The 16,249-nt window shown below is 51.2% G+C and overlaps 1 protein-coding gene across 3 annotated transcripts in view; it reads left to right on the forward strand.

Moving 5' to 3' along the window:
• Positions 1-16,249, forward strand: part of Tmtc2 (Transmembrane O-mannosyltransferase targeting cadherins 2) — a 37,394-nt gene that overhangs the window by 20,043 nt on the left and 1,102 nt on the right. For 2 of the 3 annotated variants that reach the window (XR_004469175.1, XM_033379987.1), the window contains 5 exons: positions 10,484-10,570; positions 11,935-12,490; positions 12,584-13,724; positions 13,814-13,928; positions 16,104-16,189. Coding sequence is in view for 2 of the 3 variants with exons in the window: in XM_033379987.1 (XP_033235878.1) it covers positions 10,484-10,570; positions 11,935-12,490; positions 12,584-13,724; positions 13,814-13,928; positions 16,104-16,189 (1,985 nt within the window). In the remaining variant the exon portion in view is untranslated. The other variant, XM_033379988.1, reaches the window with a different exon arrangement.

Raw genomic sequence — 16,249 nt, forward strand, 5'->3', positions numbered from 1 at the left:
ACATTGAGTGCCGTGTCAGATACCTTGCTGATCGGCGATGGCACTGCCAGTACTCCCCCGTTTCGAAAAGATAGGGAATAAAAAGCATAAATCGCTTCACATGCGCAAACATCCCCTCCCCTCCCCCACCGACAGTGTTGTCTCTTTCCAGTCTCTGTCGTTCCCTCTCTTTCTTCCGCTCTTCCGTGTGTGCCTTTGTGTGTGTGTGTGTGTGTGTGTGTGTGTATGTGTCAGCACTCATTAGGATTAATTTTCCGGTTGCAGCATAAACTGAAGCTTACAGAGAGAAGACACAGAGAGAGCAAGAGAGGAGGCCTCCTCCGTCAGGCGACTACGCTTAAGTGTTGAATGCCCGACCCGTAACTCTCTGTCTGTCCGTCGGCCTGTCCCTACGTCCGTCAGCCTTCAAACGTAATAAAAAGAGCGGTGCAGTGACTGCTGCCACACCACCAGCCACCCATCCTTCTCTCTCTCGCTGCAGGGGGCTGCTCTGAAAGAAAAAAGAAATAGTTAAACTGCATAAAATTTAATCAAGAGCGTTGAATGTCAGCCCTGGCCCTGGCTCTGTCAGGGGGCAGCCCGATGCGGCAGGTGGCACGGTGCATGGTGCACGGTGCACGGTGCACGGTGCACGGGGCACGGGGCACGGGGCACGTGGTAAGGGGCATGAACACAACCCCGAACACGTAAACGAGCAAAATGACATTTTATCATCAAAGGTGGGACAACAACAGCATGAGAGAGGTGCAGTAGGAGCGGCAGAATGAGAGATAAGGATAGACAAAAGGCCAGAAAGAGAGAGAAGGAGAAAGACAGAGGGAGAGAGACAGAGAGAGAGAGAGAGGTGGGGGGGTAGAAACACGAAGTCAGGAGAGTAACCCACAAGGGAATCGAGAACCATTTTGTGTGCGCTGAAGGATAACCTACATTTTACTTTTCAGTTTTTAGTTTTGCCCTTTTATGCACCCTGTCCCCTGCTGCTGCAATGCCACTGAATGAGTGAGTGAATGTGGATCTCTCTCTCTCTCTGTGTGTGTGTGTGTGTGGCCAGACAGGCTATAGAGCCATCTGTCTCTGTCCGTGCATGTGTTTGTGTGTGTGTATCCACTGTCTGTGTGTGTGTGTGTGTGTGAGTGACAAAGCAAAACTTTCCAATTAACTTTGATTAAAAAGTTTCCACTATCGCCCCTACAATGTAAACATGAAAAATTTGTTTGAATTAAACTGCTGGCAGACGTCAGGGACGCTTCGGACGGGCCGCTCCTTTTGGCCAGGCCAGAACCAATCGGCCGTCCGATGTGTGTGGCGGGGCGTGTGCGGGGGGAGAGGGGGCTCGGTGGCGGCAGGTGTACATAAAATCAATTTGCAATAAAATCAGTAAGTTGTATTTGGCCAGATCAAACATTGCGGCAGAAGCAGTAGAGATTGTGGCCGAAGAACTTCACGATTAGCCGCAGGATCTGTCGGGGAGAGGAGAAGGGTGTCCAGGAGGCAGGAATGGATACACAGATAGAGATCTGACTCTCGGCTACCGATGGGTAGTAAATCATCGATTAAATAACGTTTGGGAGTGGATCGAATAAATGCTTTACAAACTTGAAACACGAATGCAGCAGATACGCGGCTGATGCCGCATAATGGACAGCTGGCCGCAACCGCAGCCCTGCCACAGATATGCCAATCCACACACGTACACAGATACACAGACAACAATTGCACGGCTCAATGCATCAGTGTGTGTGTGTGTGTGTGTGTGTAAATTTGCAATATTTGTTTTCATTTCATTCACTTAAAATGCCGGGCCAAATGCTTTTGGTATGCCCCCGAAAGAGCGGGAGATAGGGTCCGCAATCGATTCTGAATACTTTCTGCCCGCTCTCGTATCTTAGTGGTGTGTTGGGGGTCACCTGCCCGTCCGCTCGTTGCCTCCTCAATCATCCACATACTCGCCACAAATGGCACATCAATTACATTCTTACATTTCATAGCAGATACAAATTTGCAACAACAATTGCAATTGCAATCCTGACTGGAAACCAGCATGTGCCAGCACTCCCTGATGCTGATGCTGATATGCTGATGCTGTTTTCTGTTTACTTGCCTGTTTGCCGTGCATATCCATATCCCCATATCCGGATCGGGGTCTGGTTTTAGACTACACAATGCCAAAAAATCTGTCGGCTGTCAATATGTGTGCAGTCTGTGCATTATTTTGGGAAATGGAAACAAGCAGATGCTGTTGCAGGTGCACCTACACTCCCCACACAGCTGAGGTCAACCCATTCCTATACCCATCCCCATTTCCATTCCTATTCCCAGAGCCGTAGCCATTCCTACATGCCCCAGATTCGGGGCTCTCTGTTTGCATTGCGAATCAATCGGTTTGAATGATTGATAGAAATGTTTGCGATATACATTTGCCAGCTGGCACTGGCACTGGCACTGGCACTGACACTGCCTCTGCTACTGCTACAGCCATCGATCGATCCGAAAGTTCGCCGCGGGGTGCCACAGAGCAGAGCGAAAAAATTACACATACGCCCCATGTGTGCGCGAGCGCGTGACAAATTTTAACGCTCTGACGCCCCATTCGTTGGAGTTTTATGCCGCCGCCGGCAAATGGCAGGAGCACACGAGTACTGTACTCGTAGAAGCTACCTAATAACGTTGCAGCATTAAAAAACCATAAAAAGAGATACGACGTCTTTGATGTAGGGCTGCTGCCTTAAAGCTGCCCTTTTTCCCGTCAGAGTATTCTCTTTAAGCGACTCTCGAGCGCATTAAAAGTTAGCTGCTTTTCCCGGGGAAAAACCCTTTTCTTGCGGTCTCCGAATCTGTGGCGAATCTTTACGTTGCGTTGCTGCCCCTTTCGGGGACTGCGCTGGGGCTGGGACTTAATAAATAATTTGGCCAACAAAAAATTGATGCTTCAATAAACCAGCAGCCAACGTCCGTTGTCGGCTTACCTTTTGGGACATGGCTCCATTCCGTCACTCCCTTTTTCTGGTTGGAAATAATCAACTTTGCGCAGCGCTGAAAGCCAAACAAACTTCAATGTGCGCAAAACGCACTTCACAAATTGTTTGGCAGTTTCCTCCTTTCAACTCATATTTCTCTCTGAGCTTCTCCTTTTTTTTTGTATCCTCCTCAAAACTTGAACGAGAGTTGACCAAAAGTAAATAATGACTAGGAGACAGAACCTCGAACCACGAACCACGACCCCAAGGGGAGGAAGGCTTGAAGACGGGCACAGGGGAACCACAGGCGATGCCGTCAGACTGTAAAGTAGGTCGAAACGTTTGCAAAAAAGTAGTCAAAAATCGATGGAAAGCCACCAGAAACGGAATCTCAAAAGAATGAATATCCCATGATCTAAGAAGTGCAACTATCTACAATATATATATATTTTTCTTTTGGACACGTATGGAGATCTTCCCTAGATCTGAACCACTAGCAAACTCCTCTTTTATCCCTTTTAATGCGTTTTCAGTATAGTTTCAGAGGAGCTGCATTACTCTAGCATTAGTGGGGCGGATGGGGATGGGATCGTGAATTATAAAGGATTATCTACTTAGAGGAATGACTCTGTGTGGCAGGTGCTGCGTGTGGTTCCTGATGCTCCTGCTACTCCGCTGATATACGCTCTGCAAATCCACAGCCCAACTGCGTTTAGTTGTGGCAGTATTTTATGGCGCTTCATTTGTGCTTTTTTTCGTTGTTGTTTTCGTTGCTCTCTTTCGGGGTTTCCACTGGCTTTCCCCCGTCGGTTGTTTTTTATTTTATTTTTCACACACCGCAACGGCCGCGTGAGTTGTTTGTTTGTTTCGTTGTTTGCCTGTCGGTTGTGCATAAATTGCGGTGTGCGGAATGCCGACTCCTCGCTTACATTCCCCTCTCTGTCTCGTCCTGCCATTGAACTCCCCCTCGCAGCTTCAGATGGGATGCTGTTGCCACTGCCACTGCCACTGCCACTGCCATTGCTACTGGCACTGTGTGCTCTGAAACAATAAACAACGTGACTTATCACATTGCGTAACTTGTGATTTAATTGGATTTATGCCCACGTACGCACGGTGCACGGTGGACGGTGCAGGCGGAGGGATTGCGTGTCGTTCTACCACCGATAGTCCACCGAATCGATAGTCACGGAATGGACTGGAATGGCATGGGTCTGCAATCCGATTCCTCACGTGGGAAGAGCCCCCGTGATGCATGCTGCAGGTCCCCCACCCCTTATGAGGATTTCTGCTCAATTTGATTGCAACTGCAGCGCCATCATTCGTCGTTTGTCCCTCGACCCTCGACCCTCGACCCTCGTCTCTCGTCGCACTCTTTGCTCTTTGCGTTGTGTAATGTCCAGAGCAGGGCTTCCCCTTCGCTTCGCTGGAAATCGGAGTGCAATCGCGCTGCCATCGATTGTGGTTGTGCAAAGTTTTTAATTATGTTTGCGGTTAGCAATTGGATTTCTTTCTGCCACACTGCCACACAGAGAGAGAGAAATGAGACATAGTGGAGCGGTGCGCTGCCAGGACACGTGACGGGCACAAATACGGTTGCCGCTGAATTATTTGATATGCCAGTCGCAATAATATTTTTTCCTGCCTTCCGCCAGTTAATGTTTCGATTTGCTCGGGTTTTTGTCCCCAACTCTGGAGGGGATATTTGAGCAACGCGCCAAAATGTTAAATATTCCATGCGAACTATTTAAATGCAATCCAAAGGCCCAAAAAGAAAGAGAAAAACCAAAAAAGGAAGAGTGCAGCAGGGAGGGGGGCTGCAACAGAATCGTAAATATTTGCCACACACACGGACCACTCGGAGCAGGGCAAAAGTGTAAAAAAGACTACTCTGCAACACGGGACGGGGCAGGACGGGACGGCAGGGCTGCGGGGAAAGGAAATCAAATGCGCGCCAACATGGCGTATGCGTAATTATAATTATGTAATGCAAACAGCACAAAGCACAAACCCACACACACACAGAGACAGATAGTGGCACACAAGCACAAACGCACACACACACACATACGCACATGTCATTTTAATTAGCATATAGAGCAAAACACGCATACGCCACGTTGGACTCCCGGACTCAATTTCAAGGCACTTGGCATTTTGGATATCCTCCTCCTGCTCCTCCCAGAGCATAATTGTTCAACAGGCTAACAGGCAAATGGGTGAGCGGGGGGAATCGCACGACAGTTGCGCATTCAATTAACGCAACCCTCGCACACACGCCGGCACAGAACTCACACATACTCATACACACATTCGAGTTTCCCTAAAACTAGGCCGCAACTTCATCTCCCTCTCTCCCTGGCGCCCCACGATTATCGAGACGCTGTGGATGCCTCTTTTTTGGGGCCGCCATAACATTTTTGGGTAGAGTAATCAGCCACAGCATCCTCCCCGCGCTTAAGCGCTTCCTTCTGCCACACTCCCTGCCCTGCCCCCCCTGGATGTGTCTATGAGAATACATAATTAAACGATTCCACAGTTTTGGGCATTTAAATTAAATTATGGCAGTGGCAGTGGCAGTCGTAGGGCCAGTAGTCGTGGCAAGTGTTTAGAGCAGCAGACAAAACGTAGGAGGGGGGAAACGGGGAGGAAATAGCGCATATCGAGCGCTGCTGTTAATTGACAGATGCTAATTATTACCTAATTATTATTTATGTGGCAGCCTCGTTGTCTGCGCGATGGCATCGATATACGCCTAAGGGTTTTCCGCTCTCTCTTTAATTGCTGCGATTCGAGCGGCATAGAAAATCAGATTCGCATTCAAATGCTGTACCGAAAGCGGAACTGCGGCACTTTCATAATTCGCCCAAAAGCCGCTCTCAGACAGGCTTCCTGAAGGTTTTTGGGGAGGAGGCAGGAGGGGCTTCCATCCCACCCTTCACCTTCCACCCCCCAATTGTACGAACTGTTGGGCAAATGTTCAACGAGTTATAAAACCAAAAATCGAGCGAGTGAAAGCCCCAGAGTGAACTGAGGGAAAACTTTGCTGCAGGGCCAAAATATGAAAAGTTTTACTCAAAAACTGCCACGCCTCCTCCGTATGTGGAATGTGGGCTGCCGTGTGTGCATACATATATGCATACGTGGAAAGGAAAGCACTGCCTTTTTGTGATTAGCATAAAACTGCCAAAGTCTGAGGCTGGCTTCGCCTATGAGTCTGACTCCTGCCCGGAGACCATAAACATTCATACACTCGTTGAGCTCTACAGCTCGTTCCAAGGACCAAGACACCCGGCAGCACCCACAACGCTCTGCTCTCTGCTCGGGCTCTAAATACCTCAAAAAATATTGGCAATGGGCAACAGCAGCAACAGCAGCAACAGCAGCAGCAGCAGCAATACGAGCCTAACGAAAGCTGACCGGAAAGTCAGCCAGTTCTGCATCCACAATGCGTCCAATGGGGCAGGCTAGTCTCCTCTTCTCTCCTCTCCACTCCACTTCACTCGACTCGACTCGACTGGACTCCTCCCCACACTCTCCACGACTCTCGGACCCCGAATCGGGTTTGTTTGCATGTGTTGCGCACTTGTGCTGTGAGGCTTACCTTGCACATCCGCTCTCGAACACACACACTTGTGCATTTTTTGTGGATGGGAATGGCCAAGGGAGGAATGGGGGAGCAGTCGTACTACTATTTGGCAGGCTAAACGAGTTTAGTTGGCCAAACATTATCATAACTTGGTCGTTTGCAAGCCGCAATGGTGTAATCGTTTCATTTTTAAAAACGTTTTCGGCATTTTTACGGTACTTTCCCAAAATGGCTGCCTTTTCCGTTCATTATTTTGATGTCCGGTTGTGCAAAGGAGAGGGTGCACAGCAAGGGAAGGGAGTGGGGGAGGCCTAAAAACTGAGAACGGAAAATCGAAAAACTAAAACGGCAACTGCCTTTTTTTTGGGGGGCTGGGCTCATTTAAAATGCAATGCGGCGTCGGAGCTAAACGTCTCCACTGTCGGTGTCTGTCCATGGATGTGCTTGCAGGTGTGGATGTGGGTGTGTGTGTGTCTGTGTGTCTGTGTGTGTATATACCGTTTGGCGCATAATAATAAACTTTCACTTTAGAGAGAGAAAGTAGAGCTATTCAAAGAGTATGGGCCTTCATTCGACAACAATTTAAGCGGAAAATGATTGCCACCCCCTCAGGGGTGGTGATTGCTGGCGGGGTATGCATGTGTCATGGGGCTAACCCCTTTTTTTGTGTGTGTCGAAACTTGAAGCTACCGCAGCTGGCCGCAGGTGTCGGCATATAATTAATTCTATGCATAATCAAGCAAAGCGAAATAAAAACGCCTATTAATTATAGTTTTTGACCCACAAACCCCTCCTGGTCTCAGCCCCCCAAATTACTTTACTCGTGGGGGGTGTGTGTGTGGGTGGAAAAATTAATTCAATGCGCTTAAATTTCACGTCTATTAGTCTTCCGAGTAGAAAGTCCTACGCCAGTTTCTAATTTCCATACATTTTTTGCCGCTGCCGCTCTGTTGCTGTGTTTGGCATTTCGGGCCATCCAACAGGCAATTAATTTAGAATTTTAATACTCCAAACTCGCTGAACCAAACACAGAGAGCCCCCACCCACATACCACCCCCTGCTGGCTAATTGTGGCCTGCTTTTGCAGAGGGTGTAAGCCCCAACGAGTGACCCTGGCCAGGTCGCTTGCTGGGCGGCAACTTTTGCCCATAAAGATCGATTTATGCTTTAAAGAAGAGAGGCAGAAGCAGAAGCCGGAGATTGGAGTTTTGAGCTGCCGCTGGGGAGACACATATCCCAGAGAAGGTATGGGTTAAGTAGAGCTCCCTCCCTCTCGCACTGACCTTCGCTGGGTGGGAGGGGAGTGGCACACGGCGTGGCAAGAGGAGAAACACCTGGCCGAACGGCGGAGGCGGAGGCGAGGGCGAGGGCGGAAGCGGAAACTGTCAAAGGCACAGCAAACACAAACGCAATGCCACTGAGGAGGTGGCAAAAAAAACCATTAGACGACACAATTTACTAGGTCAGCAGCAAAGGATGGCAGGTGGCAGGGCAATAAAAACAAAAGTGCCAACTGGCATGAGGCATGAGGCAGCGACGACTGTTAGAGTGGCAGTGGCACTGGCAGAATGGCAGGCGGCAAGAGGGCACAGCCAGGTGGCAACTTGTGCAAACAGTTTAAAGTGCGCTCCTCGGCTCCTCCACCATTCGGGGCATGTAATAAGACAAAGTGGAAATTTAATCAACAATAAACCCGAAACTGTTAAATAGACAAACAAAACAGAGGAAAAGAGGGGGGGGCAGGGGAGGTCAGGGGCACGAAAATTGAGACAATGAAAAGCCTGTTATTTATGCTGTGGCAGAGCTAATTACGAAAATAAAACATGATTTATGGCCGTCGACTCCCTGATAAAACGGTGGCCAGAATGAGACCCAATGAGCCACACTCTCGTGCGTGTGGCAACAAAGTTAAGATGTGGTCCACATGAGAGCGAAGAGATTGAGCGGAAGGAAGGAAGCCACAAGGAAATGTATAGCCAAGTAAACAATGGGCGCTCGTCTGAGAGTTCAAGTTATGGGCAATTATTTGTGGATAATTGGTATGCGAGACAGCAGCAGCCGCCACTGAATGAGTTGACAAGCTGAGGATGATAGGGGTCTAAGCGTGGGGTGGCAAGAGGAGCGGGCAGGCCCAGGGGCAGGGACAGAGACAGAGACAGAGACAAGGACAGGAATAAGCGTGTTAGGCGCGTAGACAAGTCAATGGCTCGGAAACAAACTGCAGGCAAATCAATCAGGCAAACACACACAAAAGAGGACACAAGTTGTCTCGAAAGGAAGAGCAGGGCCAAATGCTCATCATTATGGCTCATTAGCAGAGCAATTTTCTTGTATTTCGCTTCTCTTGGGTCTTACTCGCATATTGAATGCTGCTAATTTGGCCATAAGCCCCTCGAGCGAGCCCTCGTGCCTCGGCTTTCTCGTCCATAATGCCAAATCTCTCGCTCTGTGTGTCAACGTCGACAAAACTATGCCAGAGCTCTCACTAAGCCCCACCACCACCACTGCCACCATCTAGCCCGTCCACTAAGCCTAAGCCAACTGCTTATTACTCGCATATACTTACATGGCTTGTGCGCCAAAAAGAATGCCACAGAAAACGCAAGCTCTTTCAGCCCGGCAAGAACTGGTTGTCGCCGGGACTGGGACCGACAGCCACCCACCATTCTGTAATGCTCGGAATATAAATGGGATCAGATTCACTGGAGGTGGGGGTTGGGGGTTGGGGGTTGGGAGTCATCCAACAGACAAAGAGGGAGCTCATCTCGTTTCATTTCATCTGGTGTTATCCTTCCACCTGCTCCGCCGGACTTCGTTCCGCCGCCGTTGCCTCTCATTGATTTTTACATGCAATTCAGTGGGAATGAGGGGCAGAATAAGGCCGCCGCGGGCTAGGGCGTGTCCAAAAAATAATTACCCGCAAAAATGTAGGAACAAAATCTGCCCACATCAACGCAAAGCAAAGAGGCAAGCAGGCGAGGGACTGTGCACTCAGCAGGAAACGGAAACGGGATTGGGAATGGTTTAATGTGGCAGGGCGGCAGGGAGGAAACACGTGTTGTGTACGACGGTGGGTGTGTGTGGGTGGAACATACATGGCATACATGGCAGTCGCTGGGGCTTGCTTGCTGATAGCCTTTATTGTCTGCAACTGTTGCGAGTCTTAATGTCAACGATGCGACGGGCACAGTGCCTCGCTTGTTGACGTTGCAACCACCGCAGCAACAAATGTGCATAGAGTCAGCAGCAGTGGCAGTAGAAGCACCAGGAGTGGGATAAGCAAATGCAAAGGCAACAGCAACAGCAACAGCCACAGCCACAGCAACAGACTGCTGGCTCTCATTATGTGTAATGGCTGTAGCAACATCATCAACGGCCAGTAAACAACAACAAAAGGCGGAGCAGCAGAAGCAGTAGCAGCAGCAGTGGGGCATGCAACAGCAGCACCAGCAGCACCGGAGAGCAGGGAGAAGAGTAAGAACAACTGGAACAGAAGCCAACTGCTGCTGCTGTTGCTGCTGCTGTTGCTGCTGCTGCTGTCATGGAGTCCGAAATGCCAACAATGGCTGGCCGAAAGCCGAAAGGAGGAAGTCATGAATGCCATCTACCTGTACATTTGCGCCATGAAAGGAAACTCGGCGAAAGGATAGGAAAGGCTTCTCTTCTGCCATCCAGCAGTTACTTAATGCCGCTGGGCAATACCCAGTAATGAGAAATATGAGTATGAGAGCGAAAAAGTTGCGAACCAGAGATGCGAAAGAAGCTCCTAGTGAAAATTCAGCAGCCACTGCAATGAATGTCGCAACTTTTCAGACTTTTGGATACACAACGTATTCATTGCATAAGGGGATAGGGATAAGAATAAGGGATTAGGGGATATGGTATAAGCAAATTGTTCCATGTTATCGATTACTAATCGATTGTTTCCCTCTTTCAGCATGGACTACACGTGTCTCTTCTGTTGCAGCCTGGCGTTCGCCCTCTATCTGAACACCCTCAATGCTGGCTTCGTCTACGACGACAGGTAAGAGAAGGATCGCTAAAATGTGGGGGCCAACGGAATGTTCAACCTTCCAGGAAAATGTATTAAAGTTGCGATATCATACACACACGTATGCAGACAAGCTCTAACACAACCTCAATTGCGTTACATTGCAAAAAAATAACATAAAGGGAAGAATAGCCGAAGCCTTTGATGCCCTCCCTGGTAAACCATCGCTGCCTGGAATATCTTCAGAAAAATTAAAAACGATCTTAGCGCTTTCTCATTCTAAGGGGTCTGCCTTAGAGAAATGCATTCTTCATATGAAAATGAAGGAATGGGAGCCCAAATGAATTGAACTCGATTTTAGCGCTTAATCTTTCAATTTTGAATGCATTCTTGGCAAGTTCTACTATAAATAGCAAAGTAAAGCACATGAAAAGAAGGGTTCGTGCACCTATTTGTAGCAAGAAAACCTTTGATCTTTATGGTGTCCCTCTATGAATTGCACCATCATCTGCTAGAAATCATAGTGCCCCCTTTCATGGAAAGTGTATACAAAAAGTATCAGTGGTGGAGAGAGAGAGAGAGGTTGCTGTGCTAGTGGCATGCCTTGATGCCACTATGGAATTTCAGTGGTGCTTAAAATCGAATTTCAGCTATGGCAAGGCACCCACACACACACACACCCACACACCACACACACACACCCACACGGAAAGACAGACCGACAACAGACACTGCGGCTGGCTGCCTGACAAGAAGGCGCTCCAGCGACTTTATGCGGCATTAGAGTGGCATTTGTTTATGTGAACCACTACCCTCCTCCTGCGGAGCGACTCCTCATCGGCGTTTCCATGATATACGAGCTGCCGTGTGGCGTCGTCGTCGTCCTCGTCGGTGCCGTTGTCACGAACACCACACCAAAATCCTACAAAAGTCCTGCCTGCTGTGCGTGCGGAGAGAAAGAGCGCACACAGGTGTGCCCCGACAGGGACAGCAGGAGGAGAAGCAGGAGCAGCAGGATTAGTGGGAGGAAGGGCACCCACCAAAGACCAAAATGCAAGCTAAAGTGTGTGCGTGGGTGGGAAAAGCCAACAGGATGCCAGAAGCCGATGGATGATGTTGCCATTGTAGTCGAAGTCGTTGCCACCGTTGTTGCTGCAGACGCAGATGCAGATGCAGTGCGTGCTGATGCTGATGCTGATGACAACATCGAAATGCAGCTTTGGGTCTGTGCGTGTGGTGACCCAGAGGGAGCCCGGAATGCCGATGCCCCCTTAATGATTGGACAAAGGACGTGGGCATGGCCATGCCTGAGGTCTGCTCATTCCTTAGCCCATCATCCTCCATCCGTACATTCCTGTAACCTTCCCTCTAATATCCGTTCCTCTCGGTCTTTTCAGACGCGCCATTCTGGGCAATGCGGATGTCTCTGGCGGCGGGCCCTGGCAACGGAGCTTCGCCAACGACTTCTGGGGCACCCCGCTGACGGACAGCGGCTCCCACGGCTCCTGGCGACCCCTGTGCGTCCTCAGCTTCCGGCTCAACTATTTCCTTGGAGGTGGCTTCGCGCCGTGGGGATTCCACCTGGTAAACAATCTGCTGCACTGCGTTGCCACGGCTCTGGTGGTGCGCGTGGCACGCACTCTGCTCGCCTCCGTATGGGCGGTGCTAGCCGCGGGTGCCCTATTCGCGGCGCACCCCATCCACACGGAAGCCGTGGCCGGCGTTGTGGGGAGGGCGGATGTGGCAGCGTGCGTCTGCTACCTGCTCACGTACCTCAGCTATCTGCGGCACATGCGCTGGCGCGAGTCCGGCGATCCCCGCCAGTGGCTGGCCCTGGCCGCGACCCTGATCCTCGCCCTGGCAGGACTCCTCTGCAAGGAGACCGCCATCACGGCACTCCTGGTGTGCGCTCTCTTCGATGTGATTCGGGGCGTGAGTGGACAGGTGGATAAGGTGAGTAGCAGGACCTCTCGAACTGCTGGGGTAACAATCCTCAATCTGCCTCTCTTTCTCTCTCTCTCTCTCTCTCTCTCTCTCTCTGCTTAGCAACGCCTCCGGTCTGTGTGCATTGTCCTGGGGGCTCTCTTCTGCAGCGCCTACTGCCGTCTAGTCATCGTCCCAGGGCCACAGACGGCCTTCTCCAGCGCAGACAACCCCATTTCCCGCACCCCATCCGCCTGGACGCGGCTCCTCACGTTTCTTTACCTGCCGGTCTTCAATTTTCGATTGATGCTGCAGCCGCAGGTCCTGAGCTTCGACTGGGGCATGGATGCGCTGCCGCGCGTCACCTCCCTGTGGGATCGAAGGAACGCCCAGTCCGCCTGCTTCTACTCCGTGCTGGTGGGCGTGGCGTGGCACAGCTGTCGGCAGTTGCTCTGCAACGGAGGGGGAAAGGACGTGGGCGGAGTATCAGTGGCGGGAATGGCTGGAAATGCGCCGCCATTCCCGCAGTACCACATCCAGAAGGTGGCCGCAAGTCGCAAGTCCCGCTCCAAGCGCAAGCGACTGGCGGCCAGCAACAAGTACCAAGCCTTTGAGGCAGCAGCCGCCTATCCGCCTATCCACCAAGAGACGGCGCTTCCATTCGCTGCCAAACAGCCGTGCAGCAGGGACTGCAACAACAACAGCAGCAGTGGAGCCTATCCGCATCCGCATCACCTCGTGTCTTCCGCCTTCCGCGGCTCCCGGAGCAGCAGCAGCTGCAGCAACAGCACCACCTCCAGCAACAAGAGCTCCGGCAGCAGCTCCTCCTCGAGTTCGAGTTCCAGTTCGAGCTCCAGCTCGAGCACCAGCTCGAGTTCCTGCAGCAGCTCCCTACTGCCACAGCGATGCTCCTCCGAGTATCTCCTCGGAGGAATGTCGCCAAAGAGTCGCCATGCCTGCATTATGCTCATGTCCTGCTCCTTCCTCGGGCTCCCCTTCCTGCCCGCCAGCAACCTCTTCTTCTATGTGGGCTTCGTCGTGGCCGAGCGGCTCCTCTACCTCCCCTCCGTGGGGTTCTGCTTGCTGGTGGGCTACGGAGTGTCCCGCCTCTTGGCCTCCTCGCAACGGACACGTTGCACTCTGGTCCTGTGCCTCAGCGTATGCCTTCTTGCCGCAATGAGCCTGAGGACGGTGCGCCGCAACGCCGACTGGCGGGACGAGGAGAGCCTCTACAGGAGTGCGATTGCCGTGAATCCGCCAAAGGGTGAGTGAGTCATCTACCAGGAGACCAGCTCCCAAACGTAATCGAGCACTCGGATAATATGGTTCTCCTGTTCTCTGATATCTGTGCAGCGTTGGGCAATCTGGGAAGCGTGCTTAGCTCTCAGGGACGCTACGAGGAGGCCAAACAGGTCCTGCAGGAGGCCATCCGGTACAGGCCCAACATGGCGGATGTGCACTTTAATCTGTGAGTATCCCTTAAAAAATACCGTGTGTTTTCTGTTCCCGGTTTCCCTTTCGCCTGGGAATCATCGACACTTTGGCTGTGTTTTCCGAGATGTTTCAGTCTCGAATGCGAAGGGGAAATCTGGAACACCCCCTCCTGCTCTGCCGCACATGTGACATGGGAAAAGCGATGCGATAAATGGCAGCCATTTTCATTATCTTTCCATTCCCCTCCGCTCTATCCCACATCCCCCTTTGATCCACTTTGCTTGGGTGCGCATTTAGTGCGGCCATTTTATGCAGCGAAGCAGCAGCAGCGGCAGCAGCATCGCAGAGTTATGAAGGATCCCATCCCCGCGCGTAATACAATGCCGAACAAGCTGTCAAATGAAGCCCATTTCCTACTATTCTTCCTCCCTTGCTGACTTTTTTCTCCGCTTCGAGACGAGAGACAAGAGAGAAGAGACAAGAGACAGGCACGCAGCAGCAATCCTCCAAGGCTCCTTAGGCTATGGCTCTGGCTCTGGCCCCGACTCCATGGCTCCTCTCTCCCCGGCAGGAGGGCATTTGCGTGCTGGAGAACTATGCGCATTTCGTGCTGCATACTTTCCGAATGCAATGCTCGACAAAAGTCCTTAGCTTTCACACTCTGCTGTCCTTCGTCCTCCGTCCTCCGTCCTCCGTCGTCTGTGTGTCCGTCTGTGCGTCTGTCAACGTCTGACAAAGTCTGTAAGCGTGCTGTGTTCTCAGTTCTTTCCTTTCCTTTCGATTCCTCCGCTGGCCGCCCTTCTCTGGCTCTCTATGTTTTGTTGTCTGGTGTCCCTGTTGTCTGTTCGCATTGCATTTTTGCTCATTGCGCATATTTCACAGCAGCAGCGTCGCGACACAACATAACGGGGGCTACAGGAAAGCGGCAGCAGCAGCAGCAGCAGAGGCATCAGGAAAAACGGAAATACAAAGCAGAAAAAAACGAGCGGAGAAAAAGCGAGCGCGGAGTTGCGCTTTGAATATTCAGTGCGTCATTTTGGGTTTCCTTTTTACCGCCTGTCTGTCAACGTCAGAGGAGCGGAGTGGAGCGGAGCGGAGCCGAGGCTTGTCGCATGCCAGATTATTGCTTGTACTTCATAGTATTCCATCGTGCGCCTTCCACCGGGTTGAGCTCCATCTTTGGGCCTTCGCTTACTGCCCTCCGAGTGGGGGCTAATGCTACTGTCACAGTCTTCAAGTCAATGGTTCAGAATCAGGTCACACACTGCTAAGGCCTCCATTATGTGTGCTGTGTGTCCTGCGTGGAAACCCTTCAACAGGGACGACCAGGGAAAATCCAGGGCCGCCAACAAAGCGAACCAACCACTCGCTAATCGAAAATCAATGTTGTTTGGGGGCCAACCGCAGGAGCAGCAACAGCAGAGGCAGCAACAGCAGCATTCCATACTCCTTCTCTGGGAATACGGATACACACATCTTGTAGATACATTATTTACTGCGATCAAATCATCAATAGGAATGCTCGCGGCGCCGTCGCTTTCGCTTGCTTGACTGATTGCCAGGCGACTCCCTCCACAAACACACAAGCACACATCCACACATCCACACATCCGAAGGAGTGTTTGCCAGGACGCAGGACTCGAGCGAGTTCGAGTACGAGTACGAGTACGGGACTGAGGACTGAGGACCGGGGACTATTGGCATTCCACCTCCTGCTGCTGGAGAGCCAAACACCGAAACCAGAAAATCACTGAACTGTATAATTTGATTTTTTACTTTTACGTGTAACGTCAGACATTCGTTCTTTTTATTGTTGCCACACACTGACAGCACCAGCAGCAGCAGCAACAACAGCATCGATGTGGCATCAGGCATCAGGAAATAGAAAAGTGGGGAAAAAGTGCATCGCTTTAAGAGGCCCCGCCCCTGCCCTCGCATCCTTCTTCTGCTGCTTCTGACAAACTAATTACATAAATCCAAGTGGCGTCTCCTCCTTCAAGTGGCAGCAACCCTTCAAACCGTTCCTCCATTCCATTCCCCTGCATTCAGCAGGTCCTTGAGGCACTCCTCAGGCTCTAGTATCTCGCTGTAGGGCTTAGGCGCTCTAATTAGATCACGAGGGCGGCAAGCGGCACAAGTTCAGGCGACAGTCTATTAATGTCAACACTTTCACTCTCTCTCTCTCTCTCTCTCTCTCCGCGAACTACAGGGGCATCCTGCACCAGAACCAACAGGACTACGCGGCAGCCGTCGAGTGCTTTCAGCGGGCCATTAAATTCAGGCCGAATCTGGCAGGTGAGTGCATCAAACGGGGGAATCCTTAGCCGCAAGGACCTTGACTGACTTGTGTCCTCC

Source organism: Drosophila pseudoobscura, chromosome 4 (genome assembly GCF_009870125.1).
Source record: "Drosophila pseudoobscura strain MV-25-SWS-2005 chromosome 4, UCI_Dpse_MV25, whole genome shotgun sequence".
In the NCBI taxonomy this organism is placed as follows: Eukaryota; Metazoa; Arthropoda; class Insecta; order Diptera; family Drosophilidae; genus Drosophila; species Drosophila pseudoobscura.